At 35.7% G+C, this 22,780-nt stretch overlaps 1 protein-coding gene and 1 long non-coding RNA gene across 2 annotated transcripts; both read right to left on the bottom strand.

Annotated features, from left to right (window-relative positions):
* Positions 1–13,850: 13,850 nt before the first annotated feature.
* LOC120015631 lies at positions 13,851–15,228 on the bottom strand. Its single transcript, XR_005471800.1, has 3 exons — positions 14,677–15,228; positions 14,298–14,532; positions 13,851–14,029 (listed from the first exon to the last, which is right to left on the bottom strand). It is a non-coding gene; the product is annotated as an uncharacterized LOC120015631 (long non-coding RNA).
* A 20-nt stretch (positions 15,229–15,248) lies between these two features.
* Positions 15,249–16,582, bottom strand: LOC120014184. Its single transcript, XM_038866103.1, has 3 exons — positions 16,424–16,582; positions 15,746–15,956; positions 15,249–15,302 (listed from the first exon to the last, which is right to left on the bottom strand). The coding sequence occupies exons 1-3, from the start codon at positions 16,580–16,582 to the stop codon at positions 15,295–15,297; spliced, it is 378 nt and encodes a 125-aa protein (XP_038722031.1). The 3' UTR covers positions 15,249–15,294.
* Between the last annotated feature and the right edge of the window lie 6,198 nt (positions 16,583–22,780).

The raw sequence follows: 22,780 nt of genomic DNA, 5'->3' as shown, positions 1-22,780 counted from the left end.
AGGGAAGATAGGTTTTCACTTTTGAGCGCTCGCGTATACGAAACGATGTAGTTTAAGGTAAATATTTTTCACCTGCGGTCAAAGTTTTACCGCAGTTACAGTACCGCAACTAATAGTGTTTTTAGACCTGCGGCCGTACAAAACCGCATGTTAATAAGAGAAATCTAGCCGTGGTTTTATAAACCGCAAGTAAATATTATGTGTAGCTGCGGTCATACACGTTATGACCGCGGGTATAAAACCGCAGGTATATTGTCTTTTTGTTGTAGTGAAAGGAAAAGTATGCTGACGACAATGATCATCGATCTTTGTTAGGATAATGCATCAGATAAGGTACATATGAGACGGGGAAATGGTGGGCAATGGCAGGCATTGAGGGTCCCACCTGGTAATCTAACATTTGCATTCACGGTGGAGAATAATCTTACATGGTTCACCCACTACTAGAAGTCACACATGCGTCCTCAGGACATGGACAGAATCGCTGACTACTACGACACAGGAATTTTGATTACTGAAATTCAACCCGAGTTATTTGAGAAGTGTGATAATTAATTCCAATCTCAACTTTTTGTCGTTTTTTATGGAAGTGAATACTGGGCATGACTCAAGTATTAAGTGTTTAACAACTAGACTAAATGTCATTTTCTTTACTTTCAAGAGATCGTGGGTTTAAGCCACTGATTAATAAAATCTATCTTTAGGACACTAAACTCAAAAGTTTTGATAGAGACTACTGCGCTCTATTTATGTACCCAATTACTGATTATAAAATATTTATTCGAAAAGTGTAAATATCCCAGCAAATTTCATTCCAGCAGCTTCCCAGTCTACATGGCTAACTGGCTAGGACCGTTGATCTGGAAATGTTTTTGAAATCAGTCCACGTCATGCATTCCCGTCACTCTAGGTGGTTGAGACCCTACTGTGCACCATTATTTCTACCCTAGCAATCTCGATGACCAATAGTTCACTTCAGTCGCCCTAGCAATCGATTGTCCTCTTCTTTGCTGGCCAAGTCGGCACATTCCAACTTGCTGCTGTCTCCATCGACAACTCCGTCATTGCTAGACTTTCCTTCGGCTTTATGGTGCATCGATTTCATTTCTTCAATTTTTTGATAGAAAAGCATAAAGTAATTAGAAATCGGAATCGAAACTAGTGCTAATGAACAAATCTTGTTGTTCCATCGATTAGCTTGGCATGGGGAGTGCTTTAGAGACTGTATTGCCAAGTATATGGAGCTGCACAAGTGGATATGTTGTACGTATATGCATAGATTTATGGATTTTTATGGGTGTACAACTTTATTGACTCTTGGTTTAATTTTTTATGGCACAAGTCTTGACTCAGGATTCAATGGGTTATTTTGGGTCTGGCAGCTCTGGTGTTGTATTTTATTCCGATGTATTACATTGTTTCTCGAGTCTTGCAGATGTTATTACATTGTTTTTAAGTATTTTAAATCCTTATTACATTGTTTTTCAATGTTCCAGATTGTTGTTTCATTATTTTTAAAAATAATGTAATTACAAAAAGAACACATAACACAATGCATTATATAATACAATTGATCTGAAAAGGATTGAAGAGTTTATTTTCATTAATTGTAATACTGAGATACAGCCTATATATATACATACAAACATCACTAAGACTATAACGGTCTAAACCTATAAGATAAGTTACAGAGATAATGTGTGTAGGCAGAGAACAGAGGTGACAAAAGCTTTTACAGAGATAAATATCTGTTGAGCGGTACAGACTTAATTCAATTTAAATGGGCTTCGGGTGGGCTGTACTGATAGAGCTGAACTGGACTTATAAGATGGGCCATATATTCCTATCACTCTCCCTCAAGATTGAGGGCCTGTGAGACTCCAATCTTGGATCTTAAAAGACTGAAACGAGATCGTAGGAGAGACTTGGTGAGCAAATCCGCAAGTTGGTGAAGAGTGGAGATCTTCGAGACAGTGAGAGTTCGATTGTGAACAAGAGAGCGGATAAAGTGCAGATGCACCGCTATGTGCTTCATGCATGAGTGATAGACCGAATTAATGCTGAGGCTAGTAGCACCCTGATTATCACAGTAGAGTGTAGGAGTAGAGGAGAGAGGGTGATGAAGTTCCTTGAGAAGATGAGTGATCCAGATAACCTCACAAGATGTGTTTGCTAGAGTGCGGTACTCAGCTTCAGTGGAGGATTGGGCAATAGCACGCTGCTTTTGGGATTTCTAAGAGATAAGATTAGGACCAGAAAAATGAGATAGGCAGTAGTAGATGATCGATCATCAGGGTGTCCTGCCCAGTCAGAGTCTGAATAAGCATGAACTATCAAGTTTGCAGTTGGAGATATAAGAAGACCAAATTGGAGAGTGCCTTTGAGATAACGAAGAACCCGCTTCAAAAGAGACCAGTGAACATCGGTTGGTTCGCACATGAACTGAGCCAACCTGGTGACGACAAAGCTCATGTCAGGACGAGTAAGACTGAGGTATTGAAGACTTCCAATCAGATGCCTGTAGGCAATTGGATCGTCCAAGGGTGTGCCATCAGTGACCTTGGTGTGAAATTGAGCAGGCAAGGGTGTATGGACAGCCTCGGCACCTGCCATATCAGAGAGTTCCAGAAGGTCACGAGTGTATTTATGTTGACTGAGATGAAGACCATGTGCTGTTGGGGTGACTTCAACTCCAAGAAAATATGTGAGATCACCAAGATCCTTAAGAGAGAATTTGTCTGCTAAGGCCATGGTGATCCTGCGAAGAAGATTAGAATCAGAGCTGGTTAATATGAGATCATCAACATAGACTAAAATATACATGGTAGATGTAGAAGTATGAAGAATAAAAAGGGAAGGATCCGCTTTGGACTGGACAAAATTCATAGCAAGTAGTGACAAGCTGAGAGCAAGATACCACGCCCTGGGGGCCTGTTTTAGTCCATAAATGGACTTGTTAAGTTTGCATAAGTGATGAGGATATTGAGGATTCTCAAACCTCTTTGGTTGTCTCATGTAGACTGTCTCCTGAAGCTGACCATGTAAGAAGGCATTGTTCACGTCTAGGTGATGAAGAGGCCATTTGTGAGAGACAGCAAGTGCAAGAACAATGCGGATCGTGACGGGCTTGATGACTGGACTAAAGGTATTTTTGTAATCAATTCCAGCGTGTTGAGCAAAGCCTTGTGCCACAAGTCGAGCTTTGTAGCGAGCGACGGATCCATCGGGATTTTGCTTAACATGAAATATCCATTTTGAACCTATGGGCTGCATGGCAGGAGTGGGTTCAACAAGGGTCCAGGTTTGATGTTAAGTAAGAGCATCAAATTCGGATTGCATTGCTGCATGCTGTGAGGTTGTTTTAAAGCTGTTTTGACTGTTTTGGGTTCAATTGTAGGGGGTAATGGATGCAGAGTGGTATCATGAAGGCTATTAGGCTTGAATATGTTATTCTTGGATCGTGTGACCATAGTGTGTGTACTAGTGGTGGCTGAAGGCGGAGGGCAGGTAATAGGGACATTGGTAGGAAGTTCGATGGATGGAGAGGCAGAGCTTGGTGGAGAAGAGACGGTAGAGATAGGGGAACTTGGAGAAGGTTCAGTTAGAGTGGGTATGAGAGAGGATTGCGTGGGTGGATTAGGAGTGATTACCAGTAGGTGAGCAGGAATAGTGTCAGAAGGAGAAGAAGATGATGTCTGGGTGGGGTTAAGAAAAGAGGAAAATTCATGTTCATGAAATGTGACATGACGAGACAAGTAGAGACGGTGAGTGAGGGGATCAAAACATTTATATGAACTTTGGGAGGTAGAGTAGCCTACAAAAATACATTCCTTGGACCTAAGTTGGAGCTTGTGTTGAGTATAAGGACGTAACCAAGGGTAACACTTACAACCAAAGGTACGTAGTTTTAGATAATTAGGAGCTATTTGAAAAAGTTTTTGAAAGGGAGTGAGAGGATGTGTTGAGTGTATAGGAAGTCTATTGATAAGATATGCAGCTGTTTGAGAAGCATATGTCCAGAAGCTGAAAGGGAGTTTGGCTATGTGAAGAAGTGTTCGTGCCGTTTCAATGAGATGTCGATGTTTCCTTTCAGCAATGGCCACATGTTGAGGAGTATAAGGAGGAGATTGAAACCAACTAATGCCCTCTTGGAGTATATATTGCTTGAGTTTCAGAAATTCCTCTCCATTGCCAGTACAGAGAGTCCTTATTTGATGTTGAAATTGTTTTTCCACCAATCTTCGAAACTGTAAAAATGTAGCATAAACTTCAGATTTTTGATGCAATGGAAACAACCATGTATCTCTAGTATAATGATCCACAAACACTACATAATAATGATAACCATCTATGGATGGTACTGGAGAGGGACCCCAGACATCACTAAATATAATCTGTAGAGGAGCTGTGCTAGTAATAGTAGAGGTACCAAAAGAAAGTTGGTGATTTTTATTTAAAGAGCAAGAGTTACACAAAAAAACCAGTTGTGGAACCAGTTTTAGTACAGGGAAGTGAATGCAATAAAGAAGAAAGAAGTTTAGACAAAGGGTGGCCTAGACATTGATGCCACCCCACTACATCAGTTTTGACACCAATAGCAGCAACAGATGCAGCAAAACAAGTAGGAGATTTGATATCAATGTGATAGAGTCCATCGTGGCAGCTACCCGAGGCCATGACCTTGCCCGTAGTGCGATCCTTAATCAAGCAATAAAAGGGAAAAAATTCAATTGAGACATGGTTATGTTTAGTTAACTCATGAACAGAAATAAGATTTTTATGTAAAGATGGTATGCATAGTGTATTTGAAATAGTGAGAGAACGAGTTTGTGTGTGTAATTGAGTAGTGCCCGTGTGTGTAATGGCCAAACCTATGCCATCACCAACATGAACTTCATCCGTGCCATCATATTCTGAATGGTTGGAGAGGTTCTGTAGATCTTGAGTCATATGATGACTAGCCCCTGAGTCTAGCAGCCATTGAGAAGATGGGTGAGATGTGGAACTAGAAGGAGCAGTAGAGTGAGCATAGTGAGCATTAGGTGGATGTTGTTGAGCAGTGATTTTGAACTTGCAGCATTTGCTTACTAGATGACCAAGAATCTCACAAAGTTGACAAATGAGTTGTGGAGGTCCTCTCCCTCGACCACCACCTCTCCCTCGACCACCACGACCACGACCACGACCACGACCAGACCAATGATTATTGTTTCGTGAGCCATGCCATGGAGGTCGCGAGCCTCGGTCATAAGGTGGGTGGGATGGATTGGAGTTAGATGATTGAGTATAAGAAGCTGGCTGCTTTTGATGGAAGTTTATCGTAGCCATGTGATGTTGTTGATTTGCTGAGAGCCAAGTCAGATAGCCCTCTTGAGCTACAAGAATATCTTTGAGCTCCTCAAAGGAAAACGAGGTTTCTCATGTTCTGATAGAGCCAACCATGGCAGAGTACTCTTCGCTCAACCCATCTAAGATATACAAAGTGAGATCATCCTGTGATATTGGATGATCAATAAGAGCTAGTTCATCAGCTGTCTTTTTGACATCTTGCATATAGTCAGCAATGGATTTTCCCCCTTTTTGACAGCGAGACAATTAAGATTTAAGTTGGAGAATGCATGACCTTGAAGCATTTGCATATAATTTATGCACCTTGGTCCATACTTCTAGACTATTTGAGACTTCGCCTACAAGTGGTAAAACAGCTCCGTCAATGGAGGCCACTATAGCATGAAAAATGAACTGATCCTGACTTTGCCAAGCATGATAAGCTTTTGCTGCGTCATCAGAACTAGAATCTGATTTTGGAGTTGGTGGACATGGGCGTTTGCCATCCACAAAACCAACAAAGCCATAGGCCCTAAGAAGAGAAAGAAGCTGCATTCTCCATGATGAGAAGTTTGTACCACTAAGTTTTGTGTGTAAGGGAGTTACAACATGGACTGTAACAGTGGCACCCTGTCCAGGAACAGGGATGATAACAACAGGGTTGTGAGAGTGCGTAGACGGAGTAGCCATACTTGGAGGTGAGTCAGACTCGTCGGAGTCCTCACGCTCCGATACCATGAAAAGGATTGAAAAGTTTATTTTCATTAATTGTAATATTGAGCTATAACCTATATATAAACATACAAACTTCAGTAAGACTATAACGGTCTAAACCTATAAGATAAGTTACAGAGATAACGTGTGTAGGTAGAGAACAGAGGTGACAGAAGCTTTTACAGAGAAAAATATCCGTTGACAGTACGGACTTAATTCAATTTAAATGGGCTTCGTGTGGCTGTACTGATAGAGCTGAACTGGACTTGTAAGATGGGCCATATATTCCTATTATGATCCATTCTAATTGTTTGTGAATAATATATATGTTAAACTATTAAATTTCAATTTCTGTAAAATAGACAATGGAGTTTATCATGCTATACGTATAATTACATTGTTTTCAAGAACAATGTAATTTTGGTAAGATTATAGAAACAAGACTTTATGTTTCTTTGGAACATGAATTTAGTCTTAATTTCACCTGTCAATGCCTAATTTCAATCTTTTAATAATTTTCATTGTTTTTTAAAAAACATTGAAATTGTATTTTCTAAGTATTCCAGATTTTTATTACATTATTTTTAAATTTTCAGATTTTATTACATTATTTTTCAGTATCCAGTTTGTTATTACACTGTTTTTAAAAAAATGTAATTAAGAACGATCCGTTAAAACATATCGACAATGGATCTTGTTTGAAAGAGTTTGACATGTTGATTCTAAATATGTAATTTTTTTCGAAATCTAACATGTATTTTAAGAGATAAAACATTTTGAATTTTCGTTTAAGAAAATATAAAATAAAAATCAGTGATGTCAGCATATGTAAGAAAAGAAATTAAACTAATAATTAGGGGCATTTTTGTCTAAAAAAATTACAAATCATTTACTTTCCATGTCACATGGTAATGTGTCATTGTCACATAGACTGGAATGCTTTTGGGACAATATTTTGTTGGGATATGTAGCACTATCGATATTTATTATTCATTTTTTTCCTTACAATTATATGTAGATTGAAAAAACAATTAGGCGTGTAAATTGAGAAAGACACATCGTGAATCAACCTTTATCTTAAACGAAAATGATATGTATCCCAGTAAAATAGTGTCCCAGCATCTTCCCAGTCTATGTGTCAAACTTATGTAAGCATGCCAACATGTCATGAATTAAAAAAAAATAAATTTTCTCTCTTCTTGAATGACCCACATGTCCTTTCAACCCTAACACTTCCCCTCCTCATCTCGCTATCCTTCTCCCCCCTCCTCGTTTGGCTCTCTTTCTCTCTCCTCTCCGCCCCTCCCTCAAAAAATGGCACCCACAGATTCGTCGTCGAGTCCAAATTCACCTTTGTCGCCTGATTTCGCTTCGTTATTGTGGGCTAGTGTCGATACCACCAAACAAACCACGTTGTGCTTCAGTGGGGAACCTGAAATTAGCTATCGAAGTCGCCTACCCCACCTCTTGATTAGGCTTACCAATTTCTTTCCTGAGAGTCGGAGCCGACCACAAGCAACCCACCTCTTCCCTCTTCACCTTGTTTGAGGCCCTCGGAATCCCTAGTTCCGCAAGATTTCAGAACGAAGCAAGGCTGAGGGAAGTACTCAAATTTGCAAATGGATGTGGTGCCATTACAACTACGAAGGGGGGAGCCATTTCTGCACTTCCAATCACATCCGAGGTCTGCACTTTAGTCAAAGTGGCTCAAGAGGCTCTTTTTTCCCCATTTTCACTTTAGTCGAAGATCCAAATTGGCACAAATTGCAATCACATTTTTGGGCTATTTTTTAAACTCAATTTTGTGGCGTCTACGATGTGCTAAGCCTATGTTGATAAACTATATGTAGCTGGTTTACCATAAATGACGTTTGTGAATTCTTAGGAAGACTTTACCATACGTAGCTGTTATTACATTGTTATTCTGAGTACTACAGATTCTTTTTATATCAAATGTGAATCTGATTCTACTTATATCAAGATTATTCCATTCTTTTAAAAAAAATAATGTAATTACAAAAGGAATGTAGATTATGTAATACAATTGATCTATTCTAATTATTTATCAATAATATGTGTGTTAAACTATCAAATTTCAATGTTTTGAAAATAAATAATGAGATTTCTCTTGCTATACATGTAATTACATTATTTTTTAAAAACAACATAATTTAGTAAGAATATAGAAATAAGTTAGTTTAAATTTCACATTTCAAGGCCTAATATCAATCTTTTAATAATTTCTATTATTTTTTAAAAGACAATGTAATTCCATTTTTTTAGTATTCCAGATTTTATTATATTGTTTTTAAGTTTCCAGATTTTTTTTTACATTGTTTTTCCAATGTTTCATATTTTTATTACATTGTTTTCAAAAACAATGTAATTAAGAACGACCCGATAAAACATATCAACAATGGATCTTGTTGAAAAGAGTTTTCAATGTTGATTCTGAATATGTAATTTTTTCTGAAATCGAGCATGTATTTTGAGAGATAAAACATTTTAAATTTTTGTTTAAGAAAAGAAAAGGTAAAAAACAGTGATGACATTAGATGATGTCAGTATAGGTAAGAAAAGAAATTAGACCATAAAAGAATGGTATTTTTGTCTAAAACAAATAACAAGTGACATACTTTTCATGTCACATAGTGATGTGTCAATACCACATACACTGAGATGTTTTTGGGACAACATTTGTTGGGATATGTAGTGCTACCGTATCTTAAAATCCAGCCATCCATTCCCCACGGCACCTTCAACTATTTCAAATTGCACCTTCTAATAATCAATTCACTTTGCACCTGTTTAAACATTTAAAGACAGTTGCGTCTACCCATACCTACAACTGCCATAGGGCCATATCTACTCTAAATTATATAATAATCAAGTTGTACAAATAAATAACAATATCATATGTTTTGGAACCTTTGGGAATATGTGCACTACAATATATGCAATTTCATTGATATTTTGACCCTGAACCATCCATTAGGATTTGAATATCTGAACTAGATGTGATTGGGCATTTACATATTGTTCGATGTCTTCTGCACTGCACATGAGATATCCAATTTCTGGTTGTTGGATATAGAAGTGTTTGGAATATGGATGACGTTTGTTCAGGTGTGCCAGGATTTGTTGTCAATTCAAAGATTTTTGATAATGGATTGTGTGCATACTAAAAGCACAAGGTTGTTGGCTCGGAGTTTCTTCTGATGTAATATTTCTCGCAAGTGCACAAGTGTACGGATAGCACAGTGTATGCAAGTAACGAGGTCGATCCCACAAAGACTAGTTAATTCAATAATTGTACCTAACTTGTTATATGAATGAAATTTGGTGAAGAACGAGAATGTGTATGATGTAATTAAACTAACTGATAAAGGAATGAAAATTCAGATTTTTGGAATATCAATATGAGAAAAACACTACTGCAATGATTTCACCTAGTAATCCTATCACAAACATTCAATTAACAAACACACAATTATGATTCCGATTCAAGGGTTTATTCTTTCTCAAATATGTTGGTTCGTTCGTTCGCGGTGCCAACAAATATTATTAATAATAGATTAATTTTGTTCGGTTCGCAGTTGTTAACCCAAGGCTAATAACTCATTACGATCTAAAGAACTATAACAACCAATTACTCCCCTGAACCTTGTTCAAGGCAGTCAACAATTGATTTCCTTGATTTCGGTTCCGTTAAGACACGTGAATTTGATTTGTTCCTTAGTCCTAACAAGATGAGTCTAATTGAGCATTCAATTGATGACCAATCAATCAAACAAACAATATTCTATAAGCATGAAAATTAAAGACAAGAATAATTGAACCAAAATTATGCATTCATTGAATTGACAAACTTGCAATAATCATACTAGGCTATATCAAGCCCTAACAAAGAGATTTAGCTACTCATGCTATAAGAACACAATAAAATTAAATATGAGAAAGCCATGAACCAAGAACAAGAACAAAAACAAAGAGATAAGCTAGAGAAAAGAACAAGAACAAAAGCTTGAGAATGTGAGGCTCTCCAACTCTCCCTATGTGCTGCCGTGAATCTCCCTTTATGATGGCCGAAGGTTGCCTTCAATTAATCTCCTTCTAGTAATTGAATTCTTTGTTTCCCTTAATAACTTGTCAAGTGAAACTTAGAATTTGGATTCCTAAACAAACTTGAACATCCATGGCAGGCCTCCCTTTTGTATTGTATACCAACGCCAAATTCAAGCCAATTCCAAATTATTCTCATACTTGAATTCCTTATTGTTGGTGCAAATTCGCAAGTATACGAAATCGTGGAAGTAATAAAGAGAAAATAGAGTATCATTCAACATAAATTTTGACAATTTAATTCAATATCAATCAAAGCTACCACTATGCTAAAATGGAGAAGCGAATTGGTTTGATTTGGTTTGTTCTAAACTAAAGCAAATAATTAAAAGTGATTAACTAAAGCAATTGGAACAAGCACAACCCAAACACAAGTTTAGATCAAGTATGAAAAGCACTAGGGTACTTAATTTCACATTCCCTTATCCGATTCAACTCCATTGGTTCCTTAATCCCTTAATTACTACCTCTTAATTGACAATCAGTCGCCCTATCCTTTCCAATGCTCCATTCCTAGTTACACCGAAAGTGCCTCTATCTCTAATCTCTGTTATTCCTAACATTCGGGTTCAAGAGACAAAAATCCATTAATATTTGTGGATTAACCGTGTAGCGATTGTATAGATCATGCCTCTATATTCCTATGGTTCATGCAACCTGTGATATCTATGGTAAGAGGCAAATCCTAAATATCTCCTTTCGGTCTCAATCTAGGCAACAAATCAATTAGATGATGGCCAAACACCCAAAAACATTAAGCATACCCTAGACAATCAATAAGAGATATAAATCAAGAAATAAGAAAACCAAGTTTATTGAATCATCAAAGTTAGGTTACATTAAGACCCTAGCAAGAGAATCTAGTCACTCATGGAGTCAAGATACATCATCAAGCAATGAAAATGAATCATAAAAGCAAAGATAAAATGCGAGAGAAGAAACCCCCTTGTGACCCCTTTTATTCTCCTAGCTCCAATGGTAGCCTCCAATGTAGAGAATGAATCTCAGCTCCAAGAATACCCCCAAAACCCTATTTTATGCCCTTTTATACTTTCTCAAACTCTTATGTCATTTTCCTAACAAGTAAGGGTATTTTTGACTCAAAAAGACGTGAATTCGGAACTTTCTAGCGAAACTACGCGTGTAGGTGAATAGTAATCCGATCGATCGGAAATGGCTTCTGTCTCCATGGTATCTTGGCATGACCGATCGATCGAAAATGGCTTCTGGAATTCAAATCTTCATTTTGCACTCTTTTCCTTTATTTCTTGTCTTGACACCTACAATATGCAAATATAGTTTTCTTAGACAATATCAACTTTTAATCAACTCAAAATGGGATGAATTTATGTGTAAAAGATGCACAAATATATGTATATATTTGGCACATCACACATTTTGTCGCGGCCCCCACCTTGTTTGCTTAGGTATCCTTTTGACATGAAGCCCTTAATACAGCGCATAGTTTAGCCAAATATGCTTGCTATGAGCATAATCTGCGAGTATGGATTGAAGAAGCCCCCAATGAAGTTGAGACAATAGTGACGGCAGAGAAGTTGAGGTGTGTGCCTGATGTTAATCACTAACGAAATTCTAGTTACTAAAGGTTTTGTTGCTTTGCTTTATTGCAATTTGCTTAACTTTGAATAAGAAGTTGTTTAATTTCTGATTTGTAATCCACCTGTTGGTGGCACAAGTGCCTTGTTTAGGCCTCCAGTTCGACTGCCCAGATTTGGGCTAATGAATTCGTCCAGGTCATCTGACCTTTTCAAAAAAAAAAAAAAAAAACAACTTCAACCAATTAAGAGTGAGTTGGTGGTCTATTGGTTAGTGCTATTAATCTTCTTCATTATCTGCTAATATCAAATATTGATTGATTTTGTAGCTTATAAATAAGGTTTCATGTAATAGTTTTAAAATAGAAAAGCAGTATTGCATATTTAACCTTGTAAATTAATTTTCATGCAACTTTATGGCACAACTACAACCTTATCCCTAGAATTATAATTATAGTAGTATTTTTTTCTGCAACCTCGATGAGAGTCGATAAAAAAAAGCAATGTCTCCCAATCATTAAAATTATTGTTGTTCTGATTAAGAAATTAGTTGCATCTAATTGGTTTAAAATAAAAATAATAAATTTTATTTTTAGAGTATGTCTTACAAATGTTAGGTAGAAATATTAATTTTGCTAATATTTATTGCATTAGTTATAAAAAAATCATAGTGCCATATTTAAAAACACCAAATAAAAAATAATTTTACTTTCGTAGTTTTATTTGGGGAACTACGTACCATCCGTCTCATCAGAAAATGAATTCTGAAACATTAAAATATATTTATAAGTAAGGATCTTGAAAAATAAATTACATGCAGTGACAATCATTATTTTAATAGTTATGAATTACCTTGTTCATCTCACTGACTTCTTCAATTGTAGATTTGAATTTTTCCTTGTTATAATCAACTATAAAATCGGTCATAACATAACCATAACCCTCAATCAACAAATTTTTGAACCTTTTTATGTAAAAATGTTTTTACAAATGCATGAATTCTTCCACCCTATCATGAAAAAATAAAATCAAACATCAAATATGATTATTAATTTACAGTAAATAAAAATTATAGACAAAGATATCACCTTTTCATCCATACCCATGATTTCAATTGTGTTTGTTTGATCAGGTCTCATAAAGTTTAAAACCTTCCACAACCGTATAACTCGAATCTTCAACTTCCAATCATTCCTACCATGAGTGATAGTGTCAATAAAGTCAAATGAGGAGGTGTTTAATGAATGCGTATATCTCACTATTTAGAGATAATATTTTCATATTCAAAATTTAAAAGACAATATTATCATAAGATATTTGAATATTTAAAAATTTAAATTGAAAAAATTATCATTAAACAAATTTCTTTACAATAATTAAATACATAGATTCATTTATCTTTACATAAAGAAGTCCTCATTAACATTAAATAACTAAATATTTGAATTATAAAATTATTAATTAGTGATTTGATTATCAAAGAAATTTGATTTGAATTATTATGTTGACGGTATTGAGGTTTAGGAAATTAAAAATTGATTTAATTATGAAACAATTATAGGATTAAAATCATGGGTAAAGTGATAAGGATAATAATAATATTGTGAAAAAGATAATAAAAAAAAATATGATTAAGGATGAAGGTTCAAATACAATTAGTATAATTATTCATCTAAGTGAGTAAAAACAATTTTTTATTTTTTATAATTAATTTTGGAAAATTAATAAGCAAAAGGATAAAGAAAATTTTAAATGGTTGTTAAAAGAAAAAAGATGGAAAATAAAACTTTTTTACCGTTATAATAAAGCAACTAAAAGATAATGATGATTAAATTATCTGAAAATTAATAAAAATTAAAAAGTCTTGAAAAAATCTTGCAAGTTTTGGAAGGAAAAAAAAGTGCGATGTATATATACTAGTAGTGAACCGGCGCTTCGCGCGGCTCTGGTAATCCATCTAAGTATAGATTTTGATTAGCTAACACTGTATAGCAATGGGCTGAGGGATGATCAACATATTACAAATTTTAAGAACTGAGTTTGAAACAGATAAGCAACACATGGAAATCTCTTGAAATAAGAGTGACAATGAAATTCGATGGATAAATAATTCATCAGCCTAACATATGACTCGTAGAAATCATTGAAGTGAATTAATAGAGTGCCATCTTCAAGTATGACCACTTATTAAAGACCATTCAGAATCCTACCACGACTTGCTGGAGATTGGCTGCTCCCTTACTGATGTTGGACAATTTTCTGTAGGGGGTCTATCTCCTCTTCAGGTTGTTTGTATCACCGAAACCATCCTACATATAAAGTTGGGCTATTAAGTTCCACAAAGGTGACACTTTCGAATGTTTCACGTGGTTTATCATAATCCATTAAAGAACGGAGGAGAGCTGATACAATACCAAACAAATTAAAGGGTTTATCATAATTCATCAAAGAACGAAGAAGAATTGACAGAAGACCTAACAAATTAAAGGTACATTGTTTCCACAAAAGATAGAATCCTTAAATATCTCACAAATCTACTCTTTACTATTTGGCAAACAATAGATATTAACAGGATACCTGAAGAAAGATTTCAATGTCAATTGCAGATTTCATTCTTCCGACCTCATGTTCTCCAACTTCAGTCACCACCAAGTGTAAAGATAGTCTTAGCGTTCAACATATATTTCAGCTATAAACAGACAGTAAGCTTGGACCATGGTAAGTGGGTTTGCTTGCTTTCATTAGAACAAAGAAATTACAACAATCCAACTTCCCGCAAATCTTTGCGTACTCAAATGCAGATTCAACCTGCCTGTGAATGCAATTCACTTATATCAAACATAAAACATACTGGGAACAATTCAATTTCACACAAAAGAAACCATGAGTTCAAATATATGGTAGGACTCATCAAACTTTTAAAAACAAAAGCAAAATGAGGAAAAAGCCATCTCACCTGTATCCTAACTTGAGGAATGTGGACTTTGAGGAAATCTTCAATGTGCACCATAGTTATAGAGGCAAACAGAGTTGTCATTGCAAGAGCATAGCAATTTAGGTTTCCCTTCTGAATCATGAATACCACAAAGGGTAAGCAACCCCTGCAGCATGTATTTTAAAGCATAACCTTTAGTCTTTTAGGATAAATGGCTATGTCATAAATCATCGCAAACTATTTCTGTTAAATGCAATCCTAAAGTTAAGATGCTGGCTATAATCATAAGTGGAACATTAAGAAAAAGTTAGCATCTTCCCAGGGCATCAAGGGCAGAAGACAAATTAATCACCAACATTTAAGTGCAAACACATATGTGGCTTGCGAGGAAAACATCCCATTCCCCGATTGGTTCCTTCCTACCACCACAGTAAAGCATCTTAAACATTAAAAGCTTTAACCTCTTTATGAAATAACACTGCCTTTAATATAAGGTAAGCCCCAATAAAAAGCAGAATCAAGATTCCCACCATGGCACATTATCTAAATTGACAATAATTCCAAGGGAAAAAATACATCAACAATAAAGAAAGTGAATTCGTGGAAGGCACTCGCAGTCTCCTAACACCTTGCTTGTGCTCAGAAATCTGTCTTGGCAAAAGTAGTTGTGTTGTTAATGTTACTGAATACACTTTTGGCCCAACTGGAGGAAATTATTCATATCAGTCTTAAAATATAAGAAACAAAAATAGAGTTTAAAGGTCCAAACTGTAGTGATCTCTAGTGAACTATCTTATCTGCAAAACTGAGCACCTACGCACCAATTTTGGCGTAGCATCTGGTTGGTAGTGATACAATGAGAATCAACTAAAATTTGCAATAATCATCCATGTCACATGAATGAAAGCTCAACCAAGTTCAGTGAGCACAAAAAAATAATACCAAGATTAGTCAAGTGCAGAAGAGCCATGGTCATTTAATAGGAAATCAAACTACACAAATCAAAAATATCATTGCATTCAAATATGAAAGTGGAACATCTGAAGAAAATTACTTCAGTAACAGAGAATTAAATTTTCACCCTACATACCTTCAAGGAAAATACAGGACACAGAAGCTCTACGATGACAGTCAAGTCGAGAAAACAGGATTCCGAACTCTGGGTCTGATTTGGGCTCTAGTTCAAGAAGATAGAGAAGTGTGCATCGTCCTCTCCTTCCTACTCTTATACTTAGACTTGCACAATTTTGATAGCATCTTCTTTGTTCAACACCGATAACAGAAGAAAGTTGAAGACAGACCTACAAGGTAATTATATGATACAGATAAGAATCTCAAATATCAATTCACAAGACCAAAAAGAACAGAAGAACACACCAAAGGACTTAATAGCCTGATTGTTGTTGCTTGGCTACCTGTCATCTAAACCTGTTTGGATACATATTATAGCATTCATGTATAGTCAAGTATAATAGAATGGCTCGCAAGCAGCACATGTGATTACCGAACTGTCGTGAAGAAGCGTTTTCCATCCGGTTTTTGGAACCTCGATGCATGAAACTAATGTCTCGAAATCTATGTTCTCTTCATTGGTATAATCAATTTCAGAAGTGCATGAACCCTTCTGACAAAACCACACCTTGATTGTCCGTCCACAAAGAAGTTAGCTGATTTCGTCAGAAATAAGAAATCTGTAAATCCATTTCAGTAAACATCAAGATAACTGGAATTCCGACAAAAAAACACAAGAAATTGAAGAACCACATACCCAATCGAAAGGGAAGGAAAAAGAGAAAGAAACCACCCAGAAGAAGCCTTCGTGGACATTCCCATAACATCTCTGATCCTCCGTTTTAGTATATTTATAGAAGGGATGAAGTAGACGAAACAATTGCATAAGAAATAAAGAGGATGCAGCAGACGCCATCTCGAAGAAGGCAATAAATCAACGGTCAAAATCATTGAGACCATTCATTAATGATATAGGAAAAAGGAATATGTTCTTCGGGATGATGAACTGAATTGAATAGTGAATACGGATCGCCAAATGTTTGTTTTAACCCACATCTTTAAATGTATGAGTCAATTTTTCTTAATTTTTTTAAACATAATCCACGTGACAAGCATACATGAAACTCACAATCTGACGTGGCATAGCTTAGAACGCCTCTGAGACTCTGTAATTATATATGTATAGATAGATAGATATAGATATTGATTGATTTTTTTTTATTTATCCATAGAGTAAAAAAGTTAATTTTAATTTTAAAAGATTATTAAAAAATAATTATTTATGTGTAAAGCCGGTTTAATATCAGTTAGTTCAACCGTTTTGACCAATATTTGACTGGCACGATACAACCTTGTATTATAAGTAGAATTGTGTCAGTGAAGAGTCCGATATCCAATTTAATTGGTTCAACCGATACATACCGACCGGTATATAATACGTTGACAACCAAATGGCTTACAAGATTTTTCTGGGACATCGGGCATCACTCCAGTTGTCCCCCACCGTCCCTGCAGCGATCTAAGTTTTGCTGCCAATTTAGCAGCAATGTCTAGAGAGAGAAGATACTCGCCCTCTCAATTTCATTTTCAGCAGCCCCTTTGACTTGTTCTGCGATTCACGTCACCGGTGATCATACTTAGCTCCTATGATGGCTCAATGGTTCTGCCGTGGTGCAAGGTGGCACTTCTTCTATATCACCAATAGACTCGTCCCTTTGTGTGACTGCAATGTGTATTCTCCTAAAATTTTGTGGAATATAAGGGAGAAGGAAGGGTAGAATTACCCATACTCTATGTAAAAGTAATTTGTCTAAGGTTTTGATTTTATAACTTTATTTTCCCTTTGTTTATTAATTTACCCCAAAGGTTTGTACGCATTTCATGTGAGAATGATCGGTTGTATGTGTGGTGTCTTATAAAAATTTTAGAACTTTTTTTTATGTTTTTAAAAATTTTTAAAACTTGTTGTAGGTTTTGATAAAAACGGAAACAAAATATAAAAATAAACATTATTTTTCATTTTTGTTTTCTTTTTATGAAACCCAAAAAAAAAAACAAAAATAGTAATGATACCAAACAAGGCCTTAGTTTATCAATTTACCCCCAAAGATTTGTTTTAAGTTCAATTATCCCCTTAAAAGTATGGGATTTTACATAATCAATCTTGAAGGGTAGGTTAAATCCAATCCAAATTATATGTTATAGGAAGAAACACATTTATCCAAAAAAGCTCGATTAATGACAAAAATTAAAGACAAGGTGCTTTTAAAAATTTGCACCCCTGTAAGAATATAAGTAAAAATATATACAAAGTTGTTGAATTAGTCAACATTGAGCTCAGATCACATATCTATATACTCTGCAGACTGGATTTTCAGCATAAGCTCCTTCAAGTTACCCAAAAAGATTACTCATAATTAGCAGCTTTACAAGCATAAATTATTCAGAGCACAGTTTGCATGAATTTCACATGAATTTTAACGTAGAAACATTTCCAGTATAGCTAGTAAATGTAAAGATATATTTGCTTTGGTGAAAGGGGGAGAATTGTTAGTTTGCTTCTAGTGTTTGGCTTCCTAGGGTGTGTCCCATGATCATTGAATCGCTTCTTTCTTTTCATTTGCATCATTCTCCCTTTGTTGGAAAAAACAAAATAAAGCTCATAGGCAATAAAGGAAGTTTCAACTGCTATCCAATGTCAACTTTAACCCTTAGTTGGAGTGATTAAGTTTATGAAAGAAAAAGGCTCTCTAGAAACTTCATTAAATTGATTTGGAATAACCAAATCAATAAAGCTCATAGGCAGCACCACTTTTTGTTTTGGAGAGTGAATGACAAATTCATGCCCTTGCATCTTTCCATTGACATTCTCATCTAGCCATTTGTTTTCTTTTTTGTGTTCGGTAATAGTAGCCATCATGCCTTGAACCACCGACTCCCCATTCAATGGATACATATCCTCTATCTCATCATAGTAATCGTCATACATTGATTCTTGAAATACCTCTTCTTTGCTGCTAGTTTCAAGGAATGGGTTTTTCTCTTCAACATCAAATATTGGTATTGATGATCCCCCCAATCTGTTTCGAAACAAATATTCTTCACCTCCAAGATCACGAAAAGATTCTCTGCAACCCATGCACCATTTTCAACCTTACGACTACCTTCCGGTATGACTAAGGGTTTGCAATAGTTGCCTTCTGTTATATCCATACAGGCTTCCGCACGTCTCCATCACGGAAGAGCTTGTACAGCCTGCGATAATTTTTCTATCTTACGTCTCTTCTCAACCATCTCTTTCTGCTGAAGCAATTTTCCTTTGGATCTTGAACTCTACCATGTCCCACCATGGTCTGAAGTTCAAACCCGACTCCGATACCAATTTGATGCAGGAAAAATGATAGAGAACAATAAGAAATAGTGAAATAAGGAATTTGAACACATAGATTGGAAGAATGGACGATAAAATCGACTCAATGGAGTCTCTAGGATTTAAACCCACAAACAATTTTGTATTATTAGTGAATAAAAAGTTCTCCCTTCATGAGAGGTTACAATCCTTAATCGAGAAATCAATCACTCCTAATTGGAAACAACTAAAGATATAATTTGACCCCTAAAAGATACTACTAGTTTAACAAGCAATAGACTTCCTAAAATACCATAATAAAATTACTAAGACATAATTAATTTTGTTTTTCTAACTAACCTGAAAATAACGATAATGGTCTCACTTCTAAAACTTAAATAAAACAATATAATATCGTCCTAACAATAATACTAACTCAAATCAATGATGAATAAGACCTAAATCTAACTGAAAAAGACCTAAACTAACAAATAAACCATAATTCCAAATCCCATGATCTTTGAATCGCTTCTCTTTTGCACTGCATCATTTGGTCCAGCAAGTACCGGAAAAGTTTAATTATTTCCAGGAAGACATACCAAGATTTTTTTTTTTGAATGGAAAATTTTATTAGAACACCAAGGGGGTGCAGCCCAGAAAGATTACAAGGGGGATAGATTCATATGATCAAAAACATTCCTAGAGAAGGAAGAACTGCAAAACTTAAGGCACTTAAACCAACTATCAATGAAGGTGTCTATGGAGGATTCCTTGTTGTTGAAGACTCTGTTGTACCTTTCAATCCAAATGTACCACATCACAGACATTAGTTCATCCACATCACTGACATTGGAATCAGTTGAATGACGCTTCTTTGGTGCTTGTCCCTGCCTATAGACTTCCAGCCTCCAGGCTATTAATTCCTTGTCCACTGAAGAGTTTGAGACCTAACAAATGCCCAAGATCATCAAATCATTTGCCCAAACTTTTGCGGACCACGGGCAATGCATGAAAAGATGAATAATTGATTCCAGGTCTACCTTACAAAGACAACATCTATTCACCAGAGAATAGCCCCTCCTTTGCAAGTTGTCGATTGGTAAGATTCTACACCAAACAACCTCCCAAAAAAGAAAGCGACTTGAGGATTAGCATTAGACATCAAAATCCATTGCCAAGGACAATGAGAGTTACCAAGGTACATCTTGTCCTTATATTAAAGGAACTCGAGAACAAGTTGTTGTTTGCTACCTTCCAACAGAGATAGACCACGATTGAGCCTTTATCCCAAAAGTTTAGGATCAGCTACATGAGTCTACGAAAATCAAAGGGAATCCAATGTGTATTCTTTTTTGCTATTCATTTTTTTTTAAGAACATATTTTCATCTAAGTCTTAATGAATCCACCATATCTTTTGTGACTACTTCAAGCCATTTTTTTAGGTCTTCCTACTCTCTCCAATACAAATTATCTCGATGCTCCTCACCATTGCACGTCTGCATCGCTCTATCTACTTTGTATAGCCTTTACAATCTTAAATGGTTTTCTCGTAACTTGTCTTCAATTGGTTCTACTATTCTACACCCATTTTAAATCTATTAATCTCATTTCTTGTCCTATCTTTCCTCATGTGGCCACACATCCAACAAAGCATTCACATTACTACTACATGCATTTTTTTATATATTGTCTCTTAATAGCTCAACACTTAGATTCATACATCGCAAGTTGTATAACCGACCTATAATTTTTTTCCTTTAACCTTAAAGGATTCCTCCAATCGCATAAAACCCCGGATACGTTCCTCCAATTCATCGACGTTCCTCCAATTCATCGACCCGTTTTTAATCATATTATCTACATCTTCAATAATGTCTCCATTATCTTGGAAAATCAGGCCAAGATATTTTAAAAAATTATTGTTTACTACTTCTCTTCCATCTAATCCAATTATTTCTTTGTTCCCTTGGTTGCTCTTACTAAACTTCATATATTATATTTTAATCCTAAATAATTTAAATCCTTTAGAATCTAGCGCTTGCCTCCACATCTCGAGTTTTGAGTTAACTGTCAATGTTGTCTTATCCACTAGAACTATATAATCTGCAAACATGCAACAAGGTACCTCCCCTTGGATATGTCCTGTGAATTCATTCATCACGATAACAAACAAGAACGCGCGCTTAGTTTCGTCCCCTGGTGCAATTATATTGTAATGGGAAATTTGCCAATAACTCTTTCGTTAATTCTAACACTAGCTACAACCCCTTCATCCATATCCTTTATCATAGTAATATAACTAATCGAGACTCCTCTCTTCTCTAATATCCATCACATTAATTCCCTATGCATCCTATCATATGCCTTCTCCAAGTCTATAAATACTAAATGAATATGCGTTTCCTTTTGTCCATATTGTTCTACAAATCCCCTTAATAAAAATATCGCCTCCATTGTGGATCTTCCCAATGTAAAACCAAACAGGAATAAGTAATTCGAAAAAAAAGGGACAGTAGCAAACCCAAAAGTTCCCATATACAACCCACAATAACTCCCAAATGAAAAAAAAATAAATAAATAAAAGAGAAGGGTATCAAACCCAAAAGTTCGTATATACAATCCGCAATAACTCCCAAATAAAAACAAAAAGAGTAAGGAAGCATGGTCTCACTATAAAAAGGGCCACATAAACATCAACATTTCATCAATTCATTCTTTTCAATGAGCTGGCAATTTACTGAATCCTAGTTGTATATTATGTATCAACAAGAGTAACAAATTCATGGTTAACTCCAGTCTAGGATGTCCCCGGAAGCGAGTTTCTTCAAAAGTAAGAACCAGCTCATTTAAAAGTTACATCACCTGACACCTACAATATAGATTAATTTTCCTCTCATAGATAAAAAACAATTTTTACTAAAATCACAGAGCCTCTGATAGACAAATATATACAATCTAAAGAACGGGGGGAAAAGCAAATGTAAAAGCAAGACAAAAGCTAATATCTTATGTCCCTCGTTAAAAATTCAATTAACATTCTCCACATTCATTGGAATACCCCACTGACGCAAAAAGAGAGATTTCGAGATCATTCCTTTAAGCACAGGCATTTGAGTTCCAAAGTTTTCAAAAGATTCATGTCTTATTTACCACAAATAGTCCAGAACACAAGATGTACCACGCCATCCAATCATTAGTACCCTGCATTCCAGGATATAACAAGTTCCCAACAATTTGAGGACATAGCTAGCCCTTAAAAAGAGACAAAGTTTAATCGTTCTTCGGGATCCTGCATTCCAGGATATACCAACTTTCCAACACTTTTTGAGGCATTACAAAACCTAGCCCCTAAAAGATAAAAATTCCACCCTAGTTCCCCGGGCGCTTGGCAAATCAACAGATGACGAAAAATCTTCTCATTAACTGGCACATACATATAGCTCCAGGTAACCTATATCAGTCTGTTTAAATCCTATTGTGAACCCAACTCAACCACACATATATGGCCTATTAAGAAAAGCTAAAGAAAGCTGTCCTTGTTGAAACACCAGATTTCTCACAATCTCATAACAAAAAAACAAAAACAAAAAAAAAAAAACCCTTTTCTCCTCTAGTACATATTTAATCACTTTTCAAACATATCTAGCATATGGTAACTAAGGAAATAGAGTTTTGTACCATACAGTTGACCAGTTGTTATTGGTGTTTTCAAATGCGAAAGCGTAAGGCGATGCGTAAGCATTAATGCGTTGAGGTGTAAGTTT

The sequence above is a fragment of the Tripterygium wilfordii genome, chromosome 14, assembly GCF_013401445.1.
Source record: "Tripterygium wilfordii isolate XIE 37 chromosome 14, ASM1340144v1, whole genome shotgun sequence".
Lineage (NCBI taxonomy): Eukaryota > Viridiplantae > Streptophyta > Magnoliopsida > Celastrales > Celastraceae > Tripterygium > Tripterygium wilfordii.
The sequence above is the reverse complement of the archived record's forward strand: the minus strand, read 5'-3'. Positions and strand labels throughout refer to the sequence as shown.

Coding starts and splice junctions, on each gene's coding strand:
- LOC120014184 (XM_038866103.1), bottom strand. CDS start 16,582: ATGGCGTCTGCTGCATCCTCTTTATTTCTTATGCAATTGTTTCGTCTA. Junction 15,957..16,423: donor TTTCCTTCCCTTTCGATTGG/GTATGTGGTTCT, acceptor ATTACCTTGTAG/GTCTGTCTTCAACTTTCTTC.